General features: G+C 40.8%; 1 protein-coding gene across 2 annotated transcripts in view; it reads right to left on the bottom strand.

The window, feature by feature from the left end:
• MRPS5 (mitochondrial ribosomal protein S5) overlaps nt 1-21,251 on the bottom strand; it is a 28,373-nt gene extending 7,122 nt beyond the window's left edge. Inside the window, exons 1-7 of one of the 2 annotated variants that reach the window (XM_008051722.2) lie at nt 20,992-21,251; nt 18,597-18,677; nt 12,242-12,379; nt 7,983-8,108; nt 5,941-6,174; nt 3,960-3,994; nt 2,056-2,146 (exon numbers count right to left, since the gene is read on the bottom strand). In XM_008051722.2, the coding sequence (XP_008049913.1) occupies nt 2,056-2,146; nt 3,960-3,994; nt 5,941-6,174; nt 7,983-8,108; nt 12,242-12,379; nt 18,597-18,677; nt 20,992-21,049 (763 nt within the window). In that variant the 5' untranslated portion in view covers nt 21,050-21,251. Of the gene's footprint in view, nt 1-2,055; nt 2,147-3,959; nt 3,995-5,940; nt 6,175-7,982; nt 8,109-12,241; nt 12,380-18,201; nt 18,300-18,596; nt 18,678-20,991 lie in introns of those variants that run through there. The other variant, XM_021709432.1, reaches the window with a different exon arrangement.
• Between the last annotated feature and the right edge of the window lie 3,868 nt (nt 21,252-25,119).

The raw sequence follows: 25,119 nt of genomic DNA, 5'->3' as shown, positions 1-25,119 counted from the left end.
TGGTAGCACATGCCTGTAATTCTGGCTACTTGGAAGGCTGAGGCAGAAGGATCGCCGGAGCCCAGCAGGTCGAGGCTGCAGTGGCCGGGAGCAGCCACTGCACTCCAGTCTGGGCGACAAGAGTGAGACTCCAACTCAAAAAAAAAACAAAAACAAACAACAACAAAAAAAAAAACTAAGTCAAAATACCTAATAGACAAAGGGCTAGTGTCCTTAACTTACAGAAAGCTTATACCAATCAATGAGCATGAGAACAACCACCACTAGAACAATGGGTGAAGTACATCGACTGACAGATCTTCAAATGAACTAACAATGGCTGACACACACATGAAGTGGTGTTCAAACTCTCATAATCCCAAAAATGCAAATCAAAACTGAAAAACAGGTTTCACACATCATATTGACAATTAGAAAAGTCTGAAAATATCCAGGACTGGCAAGACATGATGGTACAAGGAACATGAACTGATGAAATCTTTAGGAAGGGCAACATAATACTTTTCAGCATTTAAAAATGCATTTAACCTTGTAGCAAAAATTTTACTGCAAAATATTTCCCTGTTGAGAACTATAAAAGTACAAGAATGTACATGTACAAGAAGCTCACTGCTTTTTATAAATAGTAAAAATTGAAACATAAATAGTCAGCAATAGAAAAAGGCTACAAAAATTATCCACACAATGGAACACTTTGCAACTTGACAGATAATGAGGAGAATCCATTTAGGCTTATACAGGGAGATCTTTGAGATTAATACTAAGGAAAAAAAAAAAAAAAAAGCAACAAACAAAATTATAGTCATCATATTATCCCTCTGTATGAACATATTGAATAAAAATAAGAATACAAAACTTCTGAAAGGACACAAAAGTAACTGTTAAACATAGTTTCCTTTGGCAACATACTGTCTATATGGATTACTTTTGTTTTGAAACTTAATATAGGCTAAAGTAGGCAGTTTTACAGTGTTTTCTTCCCCTTCAACATGCATGTATATATTTCAAAAACAGATGTCCACTATGGAAACTGTACAGAAATGTATAAAGAAAAAAATGTAAATATCAGCAAACCTAATTGGAGTAAACTCTATCAACCTTTGCAGTACATAGTCTTCAAAGTCTTTTCTTTGCATACACTTTTTTTTTTTAAATCAGGATTACACTATATAGTCTTCTATAAAGTTTTTGTGCATTTTTAAACTTAAAACTGGACATGGTGGCTCATTTTGGGAGGCAAAGTGGGTAGATTGCTTGAGCCTAGGAGGTCAGTGCTGTTGTGAGCCATGATTGTCACGTCACTGCACTCCAGCCTGGATGACAGAGTAAGACCCTAACTCTAAATAAATAAATGTAGTATTTTTGACAAAGTAAGACCCTAACTCTACAAATAAATAAATAAATAAATGTAGTAATTTTTAGGTAATTCCCTATAATTCTTTAATGGATACCGAATATTACATTGTATGGCTATATTGTTTTTGTAACCATAGCCCTATTGAACATTTAGTGTTTTTTCCACCTAATTTTTCACTATTATAAATATATCATAGTATTTTTTTTTGAGTTGGAGTCTCACTCTGTCACCCAGACTGGAGTGCAGTGGCCGCTCCCGGCCACCGCAGCCTCAACCTGCTGGGCTCCGGCGATCCTTCCGCCTCAGCCTTCCCAGTAGCCAGAATTACAGGCGTGTGCTACCACGCCCGGCTAATTTTTTGATTTATTGTACAGATGAGGTCTCGCCTGCCCAGGCAGGTCACAAAATATAATAGTATCTTAAGCCTTAAAAAATATCTGTTGTCCTCAGAGGAAAAGGCAGGTGTAGAAAAGATCTATTCTCTTTTCTTTCTAAGGGATTGCATAGTTTATTTGAAACTGAGTGCCAGATACAGCTGGTTTATACTTCAAGGCTTTGAGCTCATGAATCACCAAAAGGTTCAATTAGTAGAAAAAGTCTGGCCAGCCCCAAGAGCCCAGGGATTCTACAGCATGGCCCAGGCCATGCCTGTAGTTTGCCACACCATCAGCCCTGCAGGTACCACTACACCGACTCACCTGCGGCTCCTTTTCCATTCCCCACAGCGACCAGGACACGGACAGATCTCTTTCTTCCCTCCTTTGCTGTCATATTAAAAACATTTCTTACCTAAAAGACAAAATGTCTAATAAGTATTACACCTAAAGAAAATTGTAAAGTGGGGAACCAGAGAAACCTACCTTACACACACACACACACACACACACACAACCAGAGAAACCTACCTTACACACACACACACACACACACACACACACACACACACACACACACACCCCCACAGAGTGAAGAGACACCTCACCCACCAATTCAGTGTGCACAAACAGCAAACTTTCTAAAAATGAAACTTCCCAGAGTTATAAGAAGGTTCAACAGATCTCTTTCTTCCCTCCTTTGCTGTCATATTAAAAACATTTCTTACCTAAAAGACAAAATGTCTAATAAGTATTACACCTAAAGAAAATTGTAAAGTGGGGAACCAGAGAAACCTACCTTACACACACACACACACACACACACACACACACACACACAGAGTGAAGAGACACATCACCCACCAATTTAGTGTGCACAAACAGCAAAATTTCTAAAAATGAAACTTCCCAGAGTTATAAGAAGGTTCAATTAAGATAACCTTTAAAGGAATTTTGAAACTATACAACTTAATATAACCTATCTTAATGAGCATACCACAGGGAAGGAAAAGTTGCTGGTCAAACTTTGGCATAGTTTATCACTGATTGTAAGATATACCCCACCCAATACCAGAGATGTTAAAATATGAAAAAATGTATATCTTAGAAATGATGAAATGTGGTACATAGAAATAATTAGCAAAGGATTGGATCTCTATGCTAAGGACTAAGCTCAACTGAGAATAGAAAATTCGGAAATACCTGCTTATTTCTGAACTACAGGAAAATCTGTATTCTTTTCCAGTATATTTAAGAGGCCATGAACAATGAAGGTGTTAATTAAACTGCTGGGTTATATGGTCACCAGCTCTCTGGTTCACAGCAGTCCCTTTCCCATAAATTGGGGTTAAAAGAAAATGAATCTCAAATCGACTCCCATAGAAAATCAGAAAATCACCCACATGCATAGAACTCTTCAAAGGGATAACTTTCGAAAGTTATAAACTGGGATACCAGAGATAATACTTGTACACATATTTTAAATTCTATAATGCAACTGACATTGAGAAAACAAATTCAGAGGCTCAATCACAAATGGAATAAATGATTATTTCACATGGTATGTAACATTAAGTATGTAGTGTCAGCTCAAAGGAAAGTTGACTATGTCAGAGATGCCCTGGAAAGTGACTGTAAATTGCCTGATACAGGCTTTAGTTTCAAGGGACTGTGAGAAGCCCAGAGACCAGTTTCCCATCAAGAACTGGACATTCACCACAACTCTACTATTATCCTGTCACATAGTTCCTCCCAATTTCAGCTCCCTGAATTCAGTGCTAGATACAGCTGGTTTATAATTCAAGATAGGCTGTTAATACTACTTTAGCTTTGAGGAAGAAATTTAAACCTAATCTCAAAATTCTGCAATTAACAATACTATCACTGCAACTCCTTCGGGTCTCCCCCTCCCCCCCCACTGTGAGAGCTTTGCTGTCTTCTCAGTAAATCCTGCTTTCTAAAGAAAAAAAACAAAACAAAACAATACTCCCGAAGCTGCCTTGTCATGAGAACTCAATCTGGTAGATCCCCAAAAAAGGCAGCAGTCAGGAGAGCCAACACCAAATAACTGAAATTAAAGTTACATTATTTCCTTACCCAAATCAACTCTGTGTCTCAGCAAGTCATGCAGCAGTGGCTTTTACTCACAGTTCTTCTTGCCCTATCCCAGCACCACCCACCACAACCTCTCCAAAGGCTTAACCGGGTATTTAACTCAGCATGCCTACCTCAAGTATCCTTGTATCAAAATCGTCATATGTCTCTGTAGAAAAAAGAAACAGGTAAACAAATTAAATATGTCGATACCATTAACATATGAAAGCATTTTCAACACAAGCACCATCACAAACTCTCCAGAAAGAAAGAATCTCTCAAGGCCATACCCAGACTGCTCCATCACAAAATTCATAAACTCAGTCACTTAGCTCCTGGATTGCATCTTCTTCGTCTGGGTCCCTCACTCGTTGGCTCCATGGCATCCCCAGACTCTTGATCAGTGCTTCCCCATTTAGTTCCCTCTAGTCTTCACAGCTTCTCCAACTTGGCAAAGACATAGATTTTCCCACTATTTCCACCAGATCTTGCAAATGTCCTCAGTTCCCTCACCCTTTTCTTTCTCCACAATACTACCCAGGCCTGAATCAATACAGCTGCGTGGCCACACCTGGCCTGCTGGGTGCTGCTGGAGAGAAGCCCAAGCATAGCACACATGTAGGCCCCTAAAAAGTCATGGTCTCCAGTTCAGTCAAGTCCTTCCTGTTACCTGTCAGCCTTTTATGTTCTTGTAGGTAGTCTCTCTCTGCTCACCACAGCAGCCATTTCAAATCCTCTCTACGTTCTTTTACTTTTTAAACTTTTTTTTTTGAGATGGAGTCTCACTCTGTCACCCAGGATAGAGTCTTGTGATCATGACTCACTGCAGCCTCAACTTGCTGGGCTCAAGCAATCCCCCCTCCACCTTAGCCACCCAAGTAACTAGGACTACAGGCATGTGCCACCACACCTGGCTAATTTTTGAATTATTTTTGTAGAGATGGGGGTCTCCCTATGTTGTCCAGGTTGCCCTCAAGCAATCCTTCCACCTCACTCAACCTCCCAAAGTGCTGGGATTAAAGCAACCATGCCCGGCCTTAAAACTTTTATTATAGGACATTTAAATTATACTAAAATAGAAAAGTAGAATGAAAACTAATGTACCCATTAGTGAGCTTCAACAAATATCAACTCATAGTCATTCTTCTTCCCTTTAAACTCTGTCCAGCTCCCACTCCACTGGATAGGTTTGGAGCCAGTTCCAGACACCCTACCTCTTCATAAAGAAATATTCTGCTGGCCATGCTCATCAGTGACCCACCTCACTTTCAGCAGATGACTCCACCTCCTCCTTACAGACTAACTGCAGCCACCAGACACCACTTCCACCTTCCCACAACCAACAATTCAGGCTCACCTGACTCTGGATCCTGCCCAAGTTAACCCGCTTGTCTAAACTCAATCTGGGTCCTCACTGGGGACTTAGTTTCTGGATTGTGTTCTCTCCCTTCCATACGTTCATCCTCCTGACTGAAGCGTTTGGTCAGTTCTAAACACGTTCACCTGAACCTCTCCACCTCAACCTCTCCCCTTCTCTTTAAGCCAAACTTCTCACGAAGGCAGCCAAACTCTTGAATAAGCCCACTTTTTCCATTCATTGACAAGAACAAGTTTTTAAAATGATTTCACTTCTTTACATACTTGGTGGGGGAGAGGGATTTTATTTTCTAATCAGACCTCAGTATTATCATTTTTGTTTCATGTGTGCTTGCATGAGGTTAAATGACAACTATCTGGTTTGTTGACTTCTACCATTAGGACAGCATTCCCAAACCATGTTGCTCCACAGGTACCTCATGGTCAATTGTGTCTGGGAAGCACTGTATCCTCTGGGCAGCTCCGATAGATCCATAAGCATCAGCATAGTTAAGGTTCTGAGGAGTCACATGATAGGACACTAAGAACCCAGGGCTTTCCATCCTGTGAGTGAAATACTTCTTGGCTATGGGCCTCTAGTATTCCATAAAATACTAGATAAATTATCTCAAAGATGCTCAAATCCTTTTTTGGAAAAAGGCAGCCTAAACAGACAGGAAAATAATGTCATGTCAAGGAAATTCTAAACTACAAATCCTCTCTCTGTCACAAAGACAAACACAACGCGGTCTCTGCTACCTCCATTGGGACCAGGATCTGGGGGGCCAAGACTGACGCCTCCCCACGTGTTTCCACTCCATCCTCGCTCCCGCTTAACCTTCATCTTCCTCTTCCGTTCCCATTCTTCTCTCTGCTGGATCATGTCGGCCTCCACCTTCTCCTGCTCTTCCTTGCTCCTTTGGGCAATGGTCTGCACTGCGCCGTTTTTCATAATGGGGACATTCAGACCAGGCCACAAAAAACCATAGCGCCCTGAAAGTTTAAAAATATAAATAAATAATAATTTTCTAAAAGCATTTTTCAGATATTAAAATGCCAAGCAATACATGTATAGATAACGCTACACTGTTGGTAGGAGCTTAAGCTAATATAGTAACTTGGCAGGTCACTTGGTCCTATCAAAGTTTTAAACATATCAACCCTATAAGCTAGTGATTTCACTTCATGGTATTACTTAGAGAAACACATTCAGGTACAAGGCATATGTATGCTTGGAGAAGGATATCCACTGGAACATCATTAGTAAAGGCAAGAAATGCAAACAACCCAGATGTCCAGCAATGGTGGAATGTTTGGATGAACACATGATAGCATTCCCAACATACGAAATATTCTGTACTAAGTCAAAAGAACGAGGTAGCTTTCTAGGTTCTTAAGTGGAATGATTTCCAAAACCTATTATTGAGTGAAAAAAATAAATTATAAGACAGCATGTATCATATAATATAATTTAATTTTTTTTTAAAAGAATAAAGATATATTTCTTATATGTATTTATATACATGAAAGCGTTAAGAATACTGAAAGAAATGCACCAAAATCAGACCAGTGATTTCCTCAGGGAAGAAAACTTCAGGGCACTGGAGGAGATAAAAGGACTATCAAGGGAGACTTAAGCTAAAATCTTTGCATTTTTTACTGAGAAGGTATATATACATGACTTTTTTATGATTTTTTTTAACTTTTAATTTTTTTCATTTTAAAGATGTGGGGTACAATTCAGGGTTAAGGATGCAAATGTTCACTATGCAGTTATCCTTGTTGATGAGGTGTGTCCCTCCCCCGGCAGATTCCCAACTACGGCCAAAACTTCCTCCCCACCCCACTGGCAGTTTCCTGCTACTGCCAATTCTTTTCTTATAGTATTACGATAATTTTTCAAGGTCCACTTATGAGTGAGAACACATACATGACTTTTTAAGTAGAGATGGAATCTTGCTATGTTGCCCAGGCTGATCTTGAACTCCTGGGCTCAAGGGCTCTTTCTGCCTCAGCCTCCCAAAATGCTGGGATCACAACTGTAAGTCAGAGCACCCAGCCCATGAATCTTATAATTTTTTAAAAAGTATTTAAAAAATAGGATACAAGGTAAGTCATAAAGAAAAAACATCCAAGTAGACGTGTGGTGCTAGAAGTGCAGTGCTAGATGTTTTCTTAATTTCTGATAGGTTATCAAAGATGAGTTGCCAGCGACCACGTACAAACTGGACTGATTCAAGTATACTATATTATTTTTATCTTTCCAAAAGCATGGGTATAAACAATCATGTGCTCTAGGGATCAGCAAACTAAGGCCCACAGGCCAAATCTAGTCCACCACTTGTTTTTGTAAATATAGTTTTAAAGGACCATGTCCATTTGATATATATTATCCACCACTGTTTGGGGGCTATAGAGCAGAGTTGAGTAGTTGCAAAACAGACCATGTAACTCACAAAGCCAAAAATATTTACTATCTTCTCTTTGCAGAGAATATTTGCCGACTCTCCATTCAGTCCATCTTCTACCACTGAGTTGTAAGCTCTTTGAGGGCTGGGACTGTTGCAGGAGATCCCATCCCGCACAGGGACATCTAATGCTTGTTGAATGAATGCATCACTTTCTATGAGATTTTCGTCCCCTAGGATCTGGAGCAATGAGTAAGTCATTTGGTTGAATTCTAAAACCACAGATCCTAGTATTCTTCAGGAGAAACATTTTGATGCTTCTAGTTTGTATAATGTCTAACATCTGGGGAAAAACATAAAAAGCACTTTAGCTGCCTTCATAAATAAATTTACCTTCACCAATGATCTGACCCCTGTTCAAATTCTTTCTTTTCTTTTTTTTAGTTCTTTTGCCTCTTCCTTTTCTTGCACCAGCACCAGTCTCTGCCAAAGCACCTTTCCACAGCTCATCAGCCGTCACTGTAATGAGACAGGTTTTTGTTTTTTTTAATTCTGTAGCTTCCAAGCAATGATCTATGGTCACCTATTGAATAAAATGACCAGAAGAGGCCAGCTTTACCCACATCACTGAGGTAATTAAAGCAAAATCAATTCATTCTTTGCACATATCACATGGTTACATTCAGAAAGCCCAAGGAGATAACTCTATTACTTTTCCCTACAAAGACAACCAATTTTCCTAGTTAATTGCCAGTAGGTTTGTTTCCCTGACATTTTATCAGCTATGATATAGGTCTTTCCCAGTCCTCTTGTCTCTATTGTAACCATTAAGATAATTAATAACCATCCTTCTTAAATACAGATTTCTTAGTCCAAACAAGAATAAATATCCCAAACTGAACCTATAAATCTAGAACAGAATCCATGGTTATAACATCTATTGCTCCATTATCAATTTATTTGGTAAAGACTCAGAACCACACAAATATCAGACTAGTAAAAAAACCCTAAGACACATACCAGGGGTGCCAAAAAACTGTATACACATTTTAAGAGGATGTTATCTATGTATTACTTTTCAAAGTTGAATTGAATTACAGTAGCAATGTGTAGTATGACATTCGCTCAAAAGATGGCGTTAATCAAATGAATGTTAGCGTCACCATGTGACAGGTACGTATATATTAAGTATTACAATTTTAATTGTGTATACATTTTTTTAGCACCCTCTGTAAATATCTATAAGCCTGGAATACTAAACATACTCTAGAAGACAAATAGGTACTTTCATTCTTGTCACACAACCTTAGGGCTTAAAACTTCTACCGCTGCTTCCTGAAAGGCCTGACCTTGATCTTCCAGGTAGATAACAATGTTTTTAATGCTTTATGTTTGTCTAGTATACTGTTTTTCAAAACACACACATAAGTTACAGCTGGTCTTTATTTTTATTTTATTTTATTTTTTTTGAGGCAGTGTCACTGTGTCACCCAGGCTGGAGTGCAGTGGGGCACACTCAGGGCCACCCCAGTGTCGACCCACTAGGCTCCAGCGATCCTTCTACCTCAGTCTTTCAAGTAGCTGGAACTACAGGAGTGTGCTGCCACACCTGGCTAATTTTTTATTTTATTGTAGAGACGAGGTCTCCCCAAATTGCCCAGGCTGTTGTCGAACCTACAGGCTCAGGCTCAGGCAATCCACTCGCCTCAGCCTCCCAAAGTGCTGGGATTATAGGATACAGCTAGTCTTAAGTGAAGCTCAGAACAGTGAGATTCCACATCACATGCTGCTTTGTACATCTCGGATCCGAACAAAAGATTAAGCTAAAACTTCAAGCTGACACGAATTCACTTTTATTTTGACCACAGGTTCAAAATAAAAGCACCAACCTCAAGTTAAACTCTTACCAAAGATTTTTTCCCTTATTGCTTAAAAATGATGGTCCTATAAATGCCATAAAAACTTGAGAGTTCACTTGTAATGGAGGCATACGAGGAGGTCAATCAACTACAGTTTTCTTTCACTTAGAATTCACACATTAATCACTCATTAAGACTAAAAGGAACTTGACATTGAGATAAAAATATAAAAACAACTGAATTAAGAGTTTAGCTCTAAAAATATATTATAAGAGGAGAGTAAAATGTCTAATTACATTTGAAAAGAGAGCAAGTCATTAGTTAGTCAACTTTTGATTGCCATTATGCTATTAAAAATGTCAGTACCACTCTGTTGCCCAGGTTGGAGTGCAGTGGCAAACTCACTGCCCCCAGAGCCTCAACCTGTTGGGCTCAGGCGATCCTTCTGCCTCAGCCTTCCAAGTAGCTGGAAACACAGGCATGAGTCACGGCACCCGGTCCCCAAAAAATGTTTTTAACTTTTTCAAATTATAAAATATTTGTTTTAAAATCGAGAAAATATAGACTACTTTAAAAATCATAACCCCATTACCACTGTTAGATCAGAATGTTTATTCTGCCTTTTTTTTAACACATGCATACATAGTATACATTTGTTTTAAACAAAATTAAAATTATATCATATGCATAATTTCGTATCCTGCTTTTTAATTTAATATTACATTGTAAGTCTTTTCCCATATTCTTAAATATTAGTTACAAACATTATTATTGGCTTTTTTTGAGTCAGAATCTCACTCAGTCACCCAGGCTGGAATGCAATCACACGATCACAGCTACTGCAGCCTCCACTTTCTGGGCTCAGGTGATCCTTCAACCTCAGCCTTCCAAATAGGTGTGCACCAACACATCCAGCTATTTTTTTAATTTATTGTAGAGACAAGGTCTGGCCAAGTTGCCCAGGCTGGTCTCAAACCCCTGGGCTCAGGCAATCCTCTCAACTCTGTCTCCTAAAGTCCTGGAATTACAGGTGTGAGCCACCACACCCCGCTGACACAGACATCATTTTTTAATGGCTACAAGTTAAGTTAGTTTAGCAGAGACTTTACTATTTTCCCCCAGGTATAAGATTCTAACTACATTTCAAAAAGATAGCAAGTCATCAGTCAGTTTTTGAATGCCATTATACTATTAAAAATATTTTTAACTCTCTTTCAAATTATAAAATTCTTATGTTTTAAAATAAATTTACTATCATTTTTTAACTCTGTCATTTTTTGGAAAAGTGTAATATATACACCTGTTGACTACCATAGTTATAAAAAACTGAGGTTCATATTTTATACACACACACATACACATACATAAAAGCCACTGTGATATCCAATTTGATATACTGAGTTACTCCTCACTTCATAACCCTAAGTAATACTGCCTGTTAATGTGAATCAAAGGGATTTACATGGTGGATCCTCTACAGCAGACAGACAATTTTACAAGTACAATGTTAAATATTCTCATGAAATCTTAATGAGTTTTGGAAAATTGTGACTTTTTACTTTTTGGACATTTTGAAATCAAAAACGATTTCTCACTGCAAGAGCAAAACTAGTTCCATGCTAATTCCAACTGAGTTCACCCCACTGGAGATAATCTCAATATGACTTGGGAACAACAAACTCATAAGGGAACCAGGTCATGTAACAGGAGGAAGAACACGGCAAATGGAGAGTCAGAGGCAGGTGTGGGACAAGCATGAAGGACAGAGGTCTCAGAGGGTAAGGAGGCACTTCTGCAACAAGAAGAATTTGAGAAAAGGCATCTTAGAACAGGCTATAAAAAATAAAAATTCCCAAGGCCTGTAAATTTGATATAGCCCTTTCCTAAGAGTAAAAAGCCAACTCTTAGAAAAAAATCGAGCCCCTGGGTACCAAGGGCAGAGACTAATGGCTGTAACTCTATCCATCTCTCTTCTTAGTACAAAATCTGCAGGTACAACTTAAGTAACTAAGTTACTTAATCCCCCACCACCTGACCTCTGCATTGCTACACAAATGACCTAGTTACCAAGAGACCACCAAATTAAAGTGACTTATATCATACAATGAAATACTCTACAGTCACAACATTACAGAAGTCCATGGAAAAATGTATAATATATTGCTACATGAAAAAAGCAGCAAACTCAGTATTTTAGGGTAGTAGGAATACAGGTGATTTTTTCCTTTTTGATTTTTATTTATTCACCAAATATTCAAAACTAAGCATGAATTGCCTTTATTATCCTAATTTCTTTTAATCTGCTTGATGACGAGTTGTGAATTCAATCTCCATCTATCACCTGACAAGCTAATTTCAGTTCATAATAGACTTTTTCAAATACTATTACAAATAGGAGTAGTGTCAGCAAACAATGTCTCCTCAAAATTAACTTTTCTTGACCAAATATCTATCTCCTCAACTAAGGCACAGCTGAAAACAGAGTGTAAGTGTATTACCGACACAGATCTAAATCAGCAGGGGATGTGGACCACTGTTCTATGCCACTCGGGCCTCGGGTGCCCCAAATCAGGGGATCAATGTGAACTAATGCTCCCCAATGTATAAGCAAACTGGCAGCATGTGAAATAATTCTAGGAGGTCTATCAAGGAACATTTTTATTTTAATAGCACATCATAAAGCCAATCAGTAAAATGTTAATTCATTTAACAAAGGAAAATAAAAATTAAGATACAAAGCACTCTTTATTTTCCTATTTCATGAAACAGGAAGTTTGTGGCCATTCTACGTACATTTAGTGAAGAAACTATACGGTCTATACTGTTGAGCCATCCAGTTACTCGGGGAAGAAATATAGCATTGTGTTTGCAGCGCATAGCTCAAGCTGGTATAATGACGGTTGTCTCTCGTTCCCAGCGATGACAAAGGGCCTGTAAGTAGAGGAAACAAAACTTTAAGCTAGATGCTCCATGGCTGTGAAGAAACACTGCCAGCACCAAATAATCATTACTAACAAAAATAAGTTACTAAAATCCTTAAATATTGAGAATCTGATTTCAAGGACAGTCTTTCTTTAAAAAATAAAACAACTTTGACCGATAACAACCTAAACGCTCACCCTAGCTGGAGAAGTTACAGCTCATCCACACAACGGATGCAGCTGTGTAAAAAGGAAACAGATCTGATTGGGGTGGTGACTTATGCCTGTAATCCCAGCACTTTGGGAGGCTGAGGCAGGAGAATCATTTGAGCCCAAGAGTTCAAGTTGATTTAGAATTGTGCCAGGGCACTCCAGCTTGGGTTTCAGAGCAAAATCCTGTCTTTAAAAAAAAAGAGCTGTCCACACAGGGTTTCTGTGCAGCAGTCTACTCTGGGCAAATGGTGCCCTCTGCTGTATGCAGTCAGGCGATGCACTGATGTGGAAAGACAGGATTGGGTCAGAACAGCTGGGTGCAGGACAGCGTATAGTGCATTCCACACTTGACGTTTAAAACACCTGGAGCAGGATGTAAATGTATTTTGCAGACTAACTCTAGAAGCATATGTAAGAAACTGGTGTTAAAAAAAAAAAAGGGTTCCCTCTGGGAAAGAAATCTGATGTATTTAAGGTTGGATATGCAGGGCTTGCTTTTTTGTATTTTTTGGAATTTTTCCACCATATGCACTTGTTACTTTTAAAAAAATGTTTTGAACAGCCATATCTTAGAGGCAGCCATTTGCTCAATCCCATGGGTGGTGGCGTTCTGTGAGGAAAAGGGCAGGGTATGAAGAAATGGTAATTGCAAAGAAATGGGAATATTACTAATAAAAACAGTGCATATACCTTTGAGCTCTGCATTTCAACAAAGCTGGAGACTATGAGAGACGTGACAAAGGGAATTAAAACAGTCCTTGAAAGAAAAAAAAGCTACTTAAGGGTATTGGGTAAGAGTGACAAGAGCTACTTTCAAATCCACAAAGTTATGGAGAAGACAGTAACAGCTGCTTCATCACCACAGAGGGCCATGCACCAGAAATGAACTTAAATGGCAATTAAGAATTTGGTTAAATATATGACAAAAAAGTAATACTAAATATCAAAACATCTCCACTGCATACAGTCCCTGAAAAATAAAAGAATAATCTGGTCAGGCATGGTGACTCCCATGCACTTTGGAAGGCATAGGTGAGAGGATTGCCTGAGCCCAGGGGTTCGAGAGCAGCCTGAGCGACTTGGCAAGACCTCATCTTTACAATAAGTCAAAAGATCAGCCAGGCATGGTGGTGTATGCCTGTAGCTCCAGCTACTTGGAAGGCTGAGGTGAAAGGACCACCTGAGCCAAGTAGGTTGAGACTGTGGTAGCTATGAGCTGCCACTGCACTCCAGCCTCAGCAACAGAGTGAGACTCCAGGAAAAAAAAAGGGGGGGGGAATAATCTCCTTTTAATCACTAAAGATTATTTATCCAATTTCTTCATTTTACAAAACAAAAAATTTAGGTCTATGGGGCTAAGTATTTGCCAAAAGTATAAGACTAGTTAGTAGATGGGATTTAAGCACCAATTCCAACCCCAGATGAATTATGATACTGCATGGAGGCAGACTTTGGACGATGTACTGAGGTCCTTTTGGCACTATGAACTGACTTAATGAATTGATCAATAAGAAGTACAAAGAAAATACTGGGTTTTCATTTTAAATAAATTCAGAACTTCAATTGTCATTCCAAATCCCATTTTGCAGGATACCTTTTAGTTTTTCTTATACTCCTTAATTTTCAACAAATTTTCAACCGAACCCTTTGCACTCAGATGTCTCCTCTGAGGTGACATCTCAAATCTAGCAAACCATTCAGATATCTCCTCTCAGAGGGTATAAACAGACTGCTGGTGATTATAAAGGACAAATATATGCAAGTGAAAATTTTTCAAAGAAGTATGTTTGCTTGAAATTTTCCATTCAAAAACAAAAAACCTACGCCCCATTTGAAATTTGTCAAGCTTCTGATCTATCAGTTGAGAAGTGTTTTTCAGGAATCATGAGTGCATGTTTCCACATTATCTTTGAACAACAGACTGGACAATAAATTACACATTATTAATATGGGAGGAAGAAAATGAGACGGCATTGTCTGCTCAAACCGGAAAACACCAAGTGGAAAATGTCAAACAAGTTACTATTGCACAACATGTATCAATGAAGCTGCAATGCATGTCCATGATTGTTTTCACAAGAGTTTGAAAAAATTTAAGATAAAAAATTTTGATATTTTTTGTCTTAAATAAGTTCCGCAATGTCCAAAATTCCACTGTAAGCCAAATATCATTACAATAAAATAATCGGTTCCAACACTACATTATTTAATATGAAGCGGTATGTTTATCACTATTTTGTAAAAAAGTGTGATCGAGTTGCTGGTAGGTGAACCGTGAGATGTCTCCGAGTGCAAATAATTTATATTAATAATATTTAATATCAACTTAAGATAATCTTACACTGATTAGTACTGCAATCTTTGATATACTTCAAGAAATGCAAAAATCACTACTATCAGATTATAATTCTTTAATCTTTTTCAAAAGAGTGAAATACTACTTATAGCTAATAGCTTACTTAGCCTAAAAAAGGTCCAATTGCAAAATGTAGGAAGAAATTGACTTCAGAGTTTACAGTCAGTTTTAACATACACTGATGCTACAGCTGACTTTGTTTTAAATGAGATGTGCTCTTAAAACAAGAGAAAGCATCAGCTTGTATTAAATCACTCAGTTATAGATTCACCCATCAATGATCAATGACCAATTCTGCTCTGATCCTTTGAACTATTATTAATTTCAGATCACGAAGTGCCCATCTCAGGAGACAACCACCCTGACCCTGAAGGCTAAGGTAAGCCAAGCCCAGGAGGTCCCTCGAAGATTTCATTTCAGTGTTTTAACAATTTTTACCATTAAGAATTTCTTCCTTCTAATTTAAGTCTCTTCCATTAAATCAAACTGGTTTGTAATGAAAGTGAAATGTTTGAGAGATTTTAGAAAAACTGCCACATTTCTCACCAAATCTGTTACAGCATTTAGAAAAATATTGTAATAGATACTATTATAGTAATAGGTACTATTTCTATACAGGTACAACTAAGCAACTTTTTAAAAAGAAAGCAATTACCAATTCTAGGAAAAAGAAAATGTTGTAGGGAAAAGAAAGTACGATATAATAATAGAATTCAACCTAACTCAGTTGTGAATATATACATAGCCTTAATAAAGAAAATACTGCCTAGAGATTCAATCAAATTATGCTTATCCAGGATCAGAATATTAAATGCCACATGTTCTCACTCCTATGTGGAAGCTAAAAATAGTTGATATCATAGAAAAAAAAGTAGAACAAAAGATACCACAAGCTAGGAAATGTAGGAGGAAGGGAGGGGTTTGTTAAGGAATACAAAATTGGCTGAACTCTGTGGCTCAGCCTGTAATCCTAGCGCTTTGGGAGGCCAAAGCGAGTGGACTGCCTGAGCCCACGGGTTTGAGACCAGCCCAGGCAACTTGGTGAGACCTCATCTCTACAATAAATCAAAAGTTAGCTGGGCATGGTAGCGCATGCCTGTACTTCCAGTTACATGGAAGGCCGAGGCAGAAGGATTGCCAGAGTCCAGCAGGTCGACGCTGGGGTGGCTGTGAGCTTGTCACTGCACTCTAGCCTGAGCAATGACGTGAGACTCCAACTCAAAAAAAAAAAAAAAGAATACAAAATTACAGCTAGATAGCAGGAATAAGTTCTAGTGTCTATAATACTGTAGAATTACTATACTATATACTATAGTCTATAATACTGTAGAATTACTGTAGAATTACTATAGTATATATATATACTATATATAACGTCAAGTAGCTAGGATACTAGAAATGGTACAAAGAAATGATACATGACTGAGATGATGGATATGCTAATGACGCTAATCTGTTCATCATGCATTATACGTACTGAAACATCATGATGTATCCCATAAATATGTATAATTATTACTTGTCAATTATAAATTAAAATATATTGTGCTTATAACTATGTTGGAAGAAAGCAGAGACAATGGAGTAAGAGTTAAATTTTTTTTGATTGCTTTGTGTGTTGGAGTTGGAGTCTCACTCTGTCGCCCAAGCTGGAGAGCAGTGGCACACAAACGGCCACCACAGCCTCAACCAGCTGGCTTAGGTGATCCTTCCACCTTAGCCTTTCAAGTAGCTGGAACCACAGGTGTGCACCATCATACCTGGCTAATTTTTCTTGAATTATTGTAGAGATGAGGTCTTACCAAGTTACCCAGGCTGGTCTCAAACCCATAGGCCCAGGCAATTGTCTCACCTCGGCCTCCTAAAATGCTGAGATTATAGGTATGAGCCACTGCACATGGTATAGAGTTAATTTTTTTTTTTTGAGTTGGAGTATTACTCTGTCGCCCAGGCCGGAATGCAGTGGCATGCTCACAGTCACCACAGCCTCGACTTGCTGGGCTCAGGCAATCCTTCTGCCTCAGCCTGGAACCACAGGCACACACTACCACACCCAGCTAATTTTTTGATTTATTGTAGAGATGAGATCTCACCAAGTTGCCCAGGTTGGTCTCGAACCCACGGGCTCAGATAATCCTCTCACCTCGGCCTCCCAAAGTGCTGGAATTATAGGCGTAAGCCACTGCATCCGGCCTTAAATTTTTAATTAACATAAGAATGTTGATAGAATATCCACAAAATATTTAGAAGTATAACCAGAAGAAAATGGAAAACTGAAAGTGTCACTAGACAATGCAATGGAGTAAGAAAAGAAATTGGTTCTAAGATCTAAACCTTCTAGTACTCTTTTGGAAGTTCAATATTCTAAGGCCAGGTACAGTGGCTCACAGTTGTAATCCCAGCACTTTAGGAGGCTGAGGCAGGAGGATTGCTTGAGCCCAGAAATTCTGAGACCAGCCTAGGCAACATAGTGAGACCACATCTCTATAAAAAATAAAAAACTTAGCTAGGCATGGTGGTGTGCGCCTGCAGTATCAGCTACTTGGGATGCTGAGGCAGAAGGATCACCTAAGTCCAGGAAGTTGAGGCTGCGGTAAGCCATGATCGTGTCATCACACTCTAGTCTGGGCAACAGAGTGAGCTCCCAACTCAAAACAAACAAACAAAAAATTCAGAGTAGAGATTACTATCCCTATTTTACAAATGATAAAACCACAGGTCCAAGGAGTAACATTTACACCTGGTTGCAAAGATAGAAAGTAGTGGAGCAGAGAATTCTGTGTCATTCTGTGTCAGTCTTCCCCAGCCAGGGTCCTCTCTGGGGCTATCCTCTTGGCCCTGAGTCTCTTCTGGCTGTCCTCACAGAAACCTTCTCCAGGTCCCACATCAGTTCAGGTAGGGGACTGCCTGGGTCACAGTAAAGGGCAGAGGAAGTAGTTTATGAATGAATGCATCAACCAACACACAAAATGAACAGAAAAGGGAAGAGTCCAGGTCCACCAGACTCCCCTGCAGGACCTCTTAACCAAGGTGTAAAGGCATCTCACCATGCAGTCAACAAGAGGAAAGGGAATACAACTAAAATTAAAGCCCAGCACCCAAGAGTTCCAGAAACTCAAGGACACAATGAGATTTCAGTTTTGTCCTAACTATAGTTCACGTGGAAAAGGCAAAATGCAATTGATCAGCAGGGTTGGCTTCCTTCCTTCCTAGTGACTATAGACAGGCCCTGTCCTGTGTAGTGAAAGGTCTGAGTTACATACGAGAAGGCATCATGGTATCCATACAGCTCAGGTCCCATTTCTGCCATTGACTATATGATCTTGAACAGGTTACTTAGCCTCTCAGTGGCTCACTTCATCTATAAAATGGGAATAATAATACCCTCATAAAAATCGGTGTGAAGATTAACCAAAACAACAAGTTTTAAGCCTAACACATAGCAATTACTCACAAGTATTACTTAGCTATTGCTATTATTTTTAAAGCCTTGAACTATAATAATTACAATCACAAAAAATCTGAAAAATACTCAAGACCCTACGCATTTCCATTACAAAAAATGTGCTTCATTCACTCACATTTTTGAAAACTACAGAAACTAACTACTCTCACATGAACTCTTAGGAGACAAGTTAAAGAAATAAATGAATCTCACCACTGCTGAGACCAGTCTTCAAGGCCAAAATAGAAACTGCTGGAAGGGTGTTTAGGGAAAGCGGTCTGGACCATAAATGACCTGCAAATTAAAAAAAAAAAAAAATTAAGATACATTTCTACATGAAAAAGAACGTTTTAAACAGAAACACTCACAAAATGTTCATATCTATAGAATAAAGGACCAAGACAAGTGAATGAATAATTCCTGGGCTCCAGGACCACTGGCCAAGTAGCTGCCATCAACCTCATCTTCTCCTTTCACCCGGACATCCAACCAGCTACCAAACCCTACAGTCTCCTAAAAATAAATACACCTGTTAGCTACACTTTGCTATGGCCTCAAAACCCCTTCTTTGCTCAGGCCTGGTCATCACTCAGCCACAAGTAACAACAGTCTCCTGATACATCTCCTGCTTTCAATCTCTACCCCTCTAATTTGCCACCTTTCTAAAATAACAAATCTGCTCACTTCACAGTTCTGATATATCATTCTTTGGCTCCCTACTGCCTGCAGAACAAAGTCAAAACTCTTCAGTGCAGCCTACAGGCCTGCCACATCAGCCTCATGCCCCACCCCCCTCCCCTCCATCCTCCCTTTGGCTCCTTATCCAAGAGGGAAATGTAAATCAAAGCCACAAGTTGATACCATGTCACATCCACTAGGATGGCCACAATTAAACGGGCAGATAACAGCAAGTGTTGTCAGGGATGTTGAGAAATCAGAACCCTTATATACTAGCAATGTAAACTGTAAACTGTAGCAATGGAAACTGATACAGCTACTTTGGAAAACAGTCTAGCAGTTTCCCAAAAAGTGAACATGGAGACTCATTTGATCCAGTAATTCTATTCCCAGATATATACACAAAAGAAAATATATCTGCACACAAAAACACTGCACACAAATGTTTATAGCAACATTAGGCATAAGAGACAAAAGGTGGAAACAACCCAAGTGTTCATCAACTGATGAACAGATAAACAAAACATGTATTCACACAATCGAATGCCACTCAGTCATAAGGAATGAGGTACGAATACATGCAACAACATGGATGAACCCTGCCAACATTATGCCAAGTGAAAAGTCGGTCACAAAAGACCACATATTATATGATTCTATTTCTATAAAATGTCCACAACAGGCAAGCTAGAGAGAGAGATACAAAGTGAACTAGTGATTGCCTAGGGCTTGGCGGCCATTGAGGACCTGGGGCGTGAGAGCTACAAGGCACAGGTTTTCTTTTTGGAGTGATGAAAAGTTCTAAAACTGATGGTGGTGATGGTTGCACAGCTTAATGAATATACTAAAACCCACTAAATAACACACTTTAAAACAAACAAACAAAAAACAGGCTTTGGAGCCAGGCGGTTTGGGTGCAAAACCTGACCTCCTTCTAGTCTAACCTTGAGTAAATTTCTCAGTCTCTGTGTGTCTTACTCTTCTTATCTATAAAATGGGAATAACGACAGCATTTATCTCATGAAGGCATGATGAAGAGGAAGTGAGGAAAAAAATGCACGAAGAGCTTAGGACAGTCCCTTGCAAACAGTAAGAGCTTGTGAAGGAGAAAGGAAGAGATGGTCACAGCACGGACAGAACAACGTTCAGGTCAGATTTTTCCCCAAATGATTTCAGGTTACATTTTGTAGAAAAAAACGAGAAGAAAGAAAAGAGAAAGAGGTAGGGAGGGAGGGAGAGAAAGAAAGTGTAGGTGTTCGGGGGTCTCTGGACTTCGGAATTAGAAATGCTAGACTTGCAGACAGAGAAGACACTTGAACTGGTTCCTAGAGGTAAAGGTTCTGCGGGAGGCCGGCGCCAGCCCTTTCTAGAGTTGCACCCAATCCCCCGAGGGCCGGGGAGGGCAGTAGCAGCGAAAGTACTGACGTTCAAAGCATCCGTCTTTTTAAATACGGCCTCTTAGCTCGGAATCTAAAACGACAGAGGCTAATCCCATGCGTCTCAAGGAGGACAGCTGCTCTTTTCCTTTCGAGCTTCGCTGGCAGACCTCAGCCTTGAACCCCACGCCGACATCCCCAAGCCAGCCCGTGGGCTGCGCTCGCCCAGAAAGCGACCCTTTGCCAGTTCCCGCGCCCCTTCGCCAAGCTCGTTCGAGCGAATTCGTAAACTGGAAGGAACGCTGGCAAACGGCGCGCGGTGCATCCCCATTTCACAGACAAGGGCTCCGCGCGACCCAGAGGAGGAGAGGACGCGCGCAAGGTCACACAGCAGGTCCGGGCGGGCTGGAAACCCAGCGTGAGGGGCCAGAGGCTGCGGCTTCTCGCGTCGCTGCAGCTTCGAGCGTCGTACCGCCTCGGCCTCGGTGGACCCTAAACCAGCACCCCACTCGCGCCCCGCCCAGATCCCCTGCTCCCGGGGTCGCGGTTCTCACCCGCCGGCCGGCCGCACAGACCCGGGAGGCGCACCGCACCGCGCGCGGCCGCCGCCATGTTGGAGCGGGATCAGCGCCTACGCCTCCGTTCGGGGCGGCCCTCGCCACCGCCTGCCGCGACTTCTCCTCGTTACCCCGCGGCCCGAGGCCCGCGGCGGAATTCTCGAGGCCCGAGGGCCAGGCCGCAGCGCAGGCCGGGTCGGGAGACCATCCGGACGGGCCACAGGTAAGCTGAGTCAGGCGCGTCCGCGGACAGCCCCCGTCGAGGGGGGGGGGGGGTCCTCGAGTTAGGACCCGGGGCGGGGTTCGGACTGGCTGCTGGAGTGGGCGGGGCCAACTTCCGGGTTCTAACCGGAGAGAGGGCGGGTCTCGTGTCGCGCTCTGGGAAATTGCTGGTGGCGGGACCACCGGCTCACCCAAGCTGGCCCTGCGGACCCTTGCAAGGTGCGGATGAACACCGAAGGAAGCCAGCTGTAGTGAGGGCCCAAGGGGTGAATAAGACAGACAAAGAGGGTAGAGAGGTTGCTTATACCCAACTCCAGTAAAGCTCTGAGGTGTATCAGATGAAGCCCTCAAATTACCCTGGATTTTACACGCACTTGTGGATTCATTCTGATTCTAACGTTTGGTCACACGCGCGTGTCTCAGCCCTAGGTCATGTTTTTGTATTTTTACCCCACCTCGGCCTTGGTTTCATACCATCTACGCTGCCCACATGGCCCACACACCTGCAACACAGAAGTGTTAAGAGGCTGGGAATCCTAATCAGGCAGGCGTCCGATTTTTAAGTTTAGCATAAAAAATTCCGAACAGACAGAATCGTAAAAACAGTGACGATCTAGAGCAAAGATGATCAAGACTGACCCAGTTTCTTCATCTGTTGTTTTACCTTTTTCTTTGCTGAAGTAGACGACCTATTTCACTCCTACCTATTTTGTAATACATCTCGTTTTCCATAAACTTGACATCTCAAATCAGCTAAATTAAAGGAAAGGAAATGGATGCATTCACATGTCAAGTCTACTGCTTCAGGATGAAGGGAATGTGGTAAAAACAGTTAATTCCATGAGCAGGGCCTGTTGCCACCCTTCATTTGCCGTGGAGTTCCTAAGTCAGAGGCAACACTATAGAATTCCTTAGTAGCAAATGAAGCATTCTGTAAGTCCATGGATAGTTGTTTTTGCAGAAGCATTATGGGTAGGAATGGCAAATTCATATCCAAAGTGTCTATTCAGTAAGAACAAAGTGCTGCGTCTTCTGTAACAGAACTGATCCAGTGTCATCAACCCACAGCCAGGCAGCTGACTGAGCCCCATGAAGTGGTGCCATATCACCATGAAGTGGTGCTCGATGTTCTTCTCTGCTGTTAGAATATGGAGCACTCAGCAGTGGCTGTAGCCAAATTGTCCCTGGCAAGTGAAAGTCCACATTAAGCCCATACATAACTTCCATTCCTAACACTATTCTTGAGTCTATTTGGCTGGGGAAGGAGGCCAATGGACATCCACAGAATGGGTTATTCTATCCACTTCATTAAAATCTTCCTCCATGGAGAACATCCTTTAGTAAGCATTCATACAGGACACAGTTATCTTCACATTCTTTGCTCAAGTCTGTGCATGTACCTCTTCCCTAGACTTTCTTGTCACCAGTTTTCTATGTTCCTTTCAAGTGCCTGACCTTCCAGCTCTCCATTAGCCACAGCTCATGAAAAGTGTACACATGTATTTTTTGCTTGTTTGTTTTGAGTCAGGATCTTTCTCTGTCACCCAGGCCAGAGTACAGTAGCACGATCACAGCTCACTACAGCATTGATCTCCTGGGCTCAGACCATCATCCTTCCACCTCAGCCTCCCAAGTAGATGGAACTACAGACATGTGCCGCCAAGTCTGGCTAATATTTTTGAATTTTTTGTAGAGGGAGCGTCTCGTTTTGTTTCCCAGGCTGGTCTTGAATTCTTGGGCTCAAGCAATTCTTCCACCTTGGCCTCCCAAAGTGTTGGGATTACTGGCGTAAGTCGTCACACCCCGCCAGATCTGTACTTCTGCAGGCAAAACAGACAACCAGGTACACTGCTCTAATTTTTTCCCATAGAGAGAATTAACCTTCACCACTGTCCAGAGCCATCCCAGAGTGTGATTATAGTATTGCAGCTGTCCACTTTCAGGTGGTGCCTGAATTTTATGCAGAACCATGTGTAAACCAAGCACAAGAGTTTTCTTCAAGCAACTGGTCATAGGCAGTTCTTCATGAAGCTGTGGTGAAAGAGAGAAGATAGTGTAGCAGGAGTAGGGGCCATGGGCATGAGGAAGTCACATAATTACTTGTGCCTTCAGGACCTGCTCGAGTTCAGCTTCATATGTACCACTTAGATTTGATGATGGAGTGTTGCTGTGCACAGTCAACTTTATGGCTTGGTGGGTCAGACAAACCAGTTCATGACGGGCGGTTCAGGTTGCATGGTAATTTGCTGGTTGGTACTCAAGTGCTCAGACTCTATGAAGGCCTATAGCAAGTTTGGTTTTGATTTTAGTTAATTTGATGTTTGTTTCTTTTTTTTTTTTTTTTTTTTTTTGAGTTGGAGTCTCACTCTGTCGCCCAGACTGGAGTGCAGCGGTCACACCCAGCCACTGCAGCCTCGACCTGCTGGGCTCTGGCGATCCTTCCACCTCAGCCTTCCAAGTAGCTGGAACTACAGGCGCGCACGACTACGCCCAGCTAATTTTTGATTTATTGTAGAAGTGAGGTCTCGCCAAGTTGCCCAGGCGGGCCTTGAACCCGCGAGCTCAGGCAATCCACTCACCTCAGCCTCCCAAAAGCGGGATTACAGGGTGAGCCACCGAGCCCGGCTTGATGTTTGTTTCTAACTTTTAACTTTAACTATAGATTCATAGGAAGATGCAAAAATAGTACAGAAAAGTCTCGTGCACACTTCACACAGTTTCTCCCAGTGGTAAAACTTACATAACTATAGCACAATATCAAAACCAGGAGGTTGTCACTGGTACAATCCATAGAGTTTATTCGGATTTTATGTTTTACATGCACTCATTTGTGTGTGTGTGTGTGTGTGTGTGTGTGTGTGTGTGTGTGTGTCTACTTTTATGCAATTATATCACATCACATGTGTAGATTTCTGTAACCACCATCACAATCAAGATACAGAACTGGACTAGGCTGGGCATGGTGGCTCATGCCTGTAATCCCAGCACTTCAGGTGGCCTAGGCAAGAGGAATGCTTGAACCTAGGAGTTTGAGATCAGCCTGGGCAACATAGTGTCACCTCGTCTCTACAGAAACAAAACAAACAGTTACCAAAATGGTTCTATCTCCACAAAGATCCCTTGTGCATCTCCTTTGGAGTCACACCCATCCCTCTTCTCTCCTTTCCCCCACCATCCCTAACCCTTGGCAGCCACTAATCTGTTTCCTATCCCTATAATTTTACCATTTTGAGAACATTATATAAGTAGAATCATATAGTATGTAACCACTTGAGATGGGCTTTTTTTCACTCAGCCTAATACCCTTGATGTCTATCCAAGTTGTTGCATGTACTAACAGTTTCTTCCTTTTTACTGCTATTGAATAGTATTCATGATACCACTGTTTGTTTAACCATTTACCCATTGTGGGATAGTTTGTCTCCAATTTTTGGCTATTTCAAACAAAACTTCCATGAACATTCATGTACTTTTTAATATTTAAAAATGTTAATTATGGTAAAATTCACGTAACATAAAATTTACAATCTTAACCTTTTTTAAGTGTACAGTTCTGTGGCATTAAGTACATCATAGTGTTGTGATATTACCATCCTCCATCCACAGAATTCTTTTCATCTTGCAAAACTGAAACTCTTTATCCATTAAACAATCACTCCCCACTCCCCTCTTCCCCAGCTCCTGGCAACCACCATTCTACTTTCTGTCTCTATGAGTCTGACTACTTTCAGTACCTTGTATAAGTGTAGTCATACGATATTGTCCTTTTGCAACTGGCTTATTTCATCTAGCATAATGTCCTCTGTGTTCATCCATGTGTAGCATTTGTCAAGATTTTCTTTCTTTTGAAGACTGAATAATATTCCATTGTTTGTGTGTGTGTGTGTGTGTGTGTGTATTATA

Source organism: Carlito syrichta, unplaced genomic scaffold (genome assembly GCF_000164805.1).
Source record: "Carlito syrichta isolate Samal-C Ts95f unplaced genomic scaffold, Tarsius_syrichta-2.0.1 Scaffold227536, whole genome shotgun sequence".
NCBI classification, from domain to species: domain Eukaryota; kingdom Metazoa; phylum Chordata; class Mammalia; order Primates; family Tarsiidae; genus Carlito; species Carlito syrichta.
Note: the sequence above shows the minus strand (reverse complement) of the source record. Positions and strands in the feature narration are given on the sequence as shown.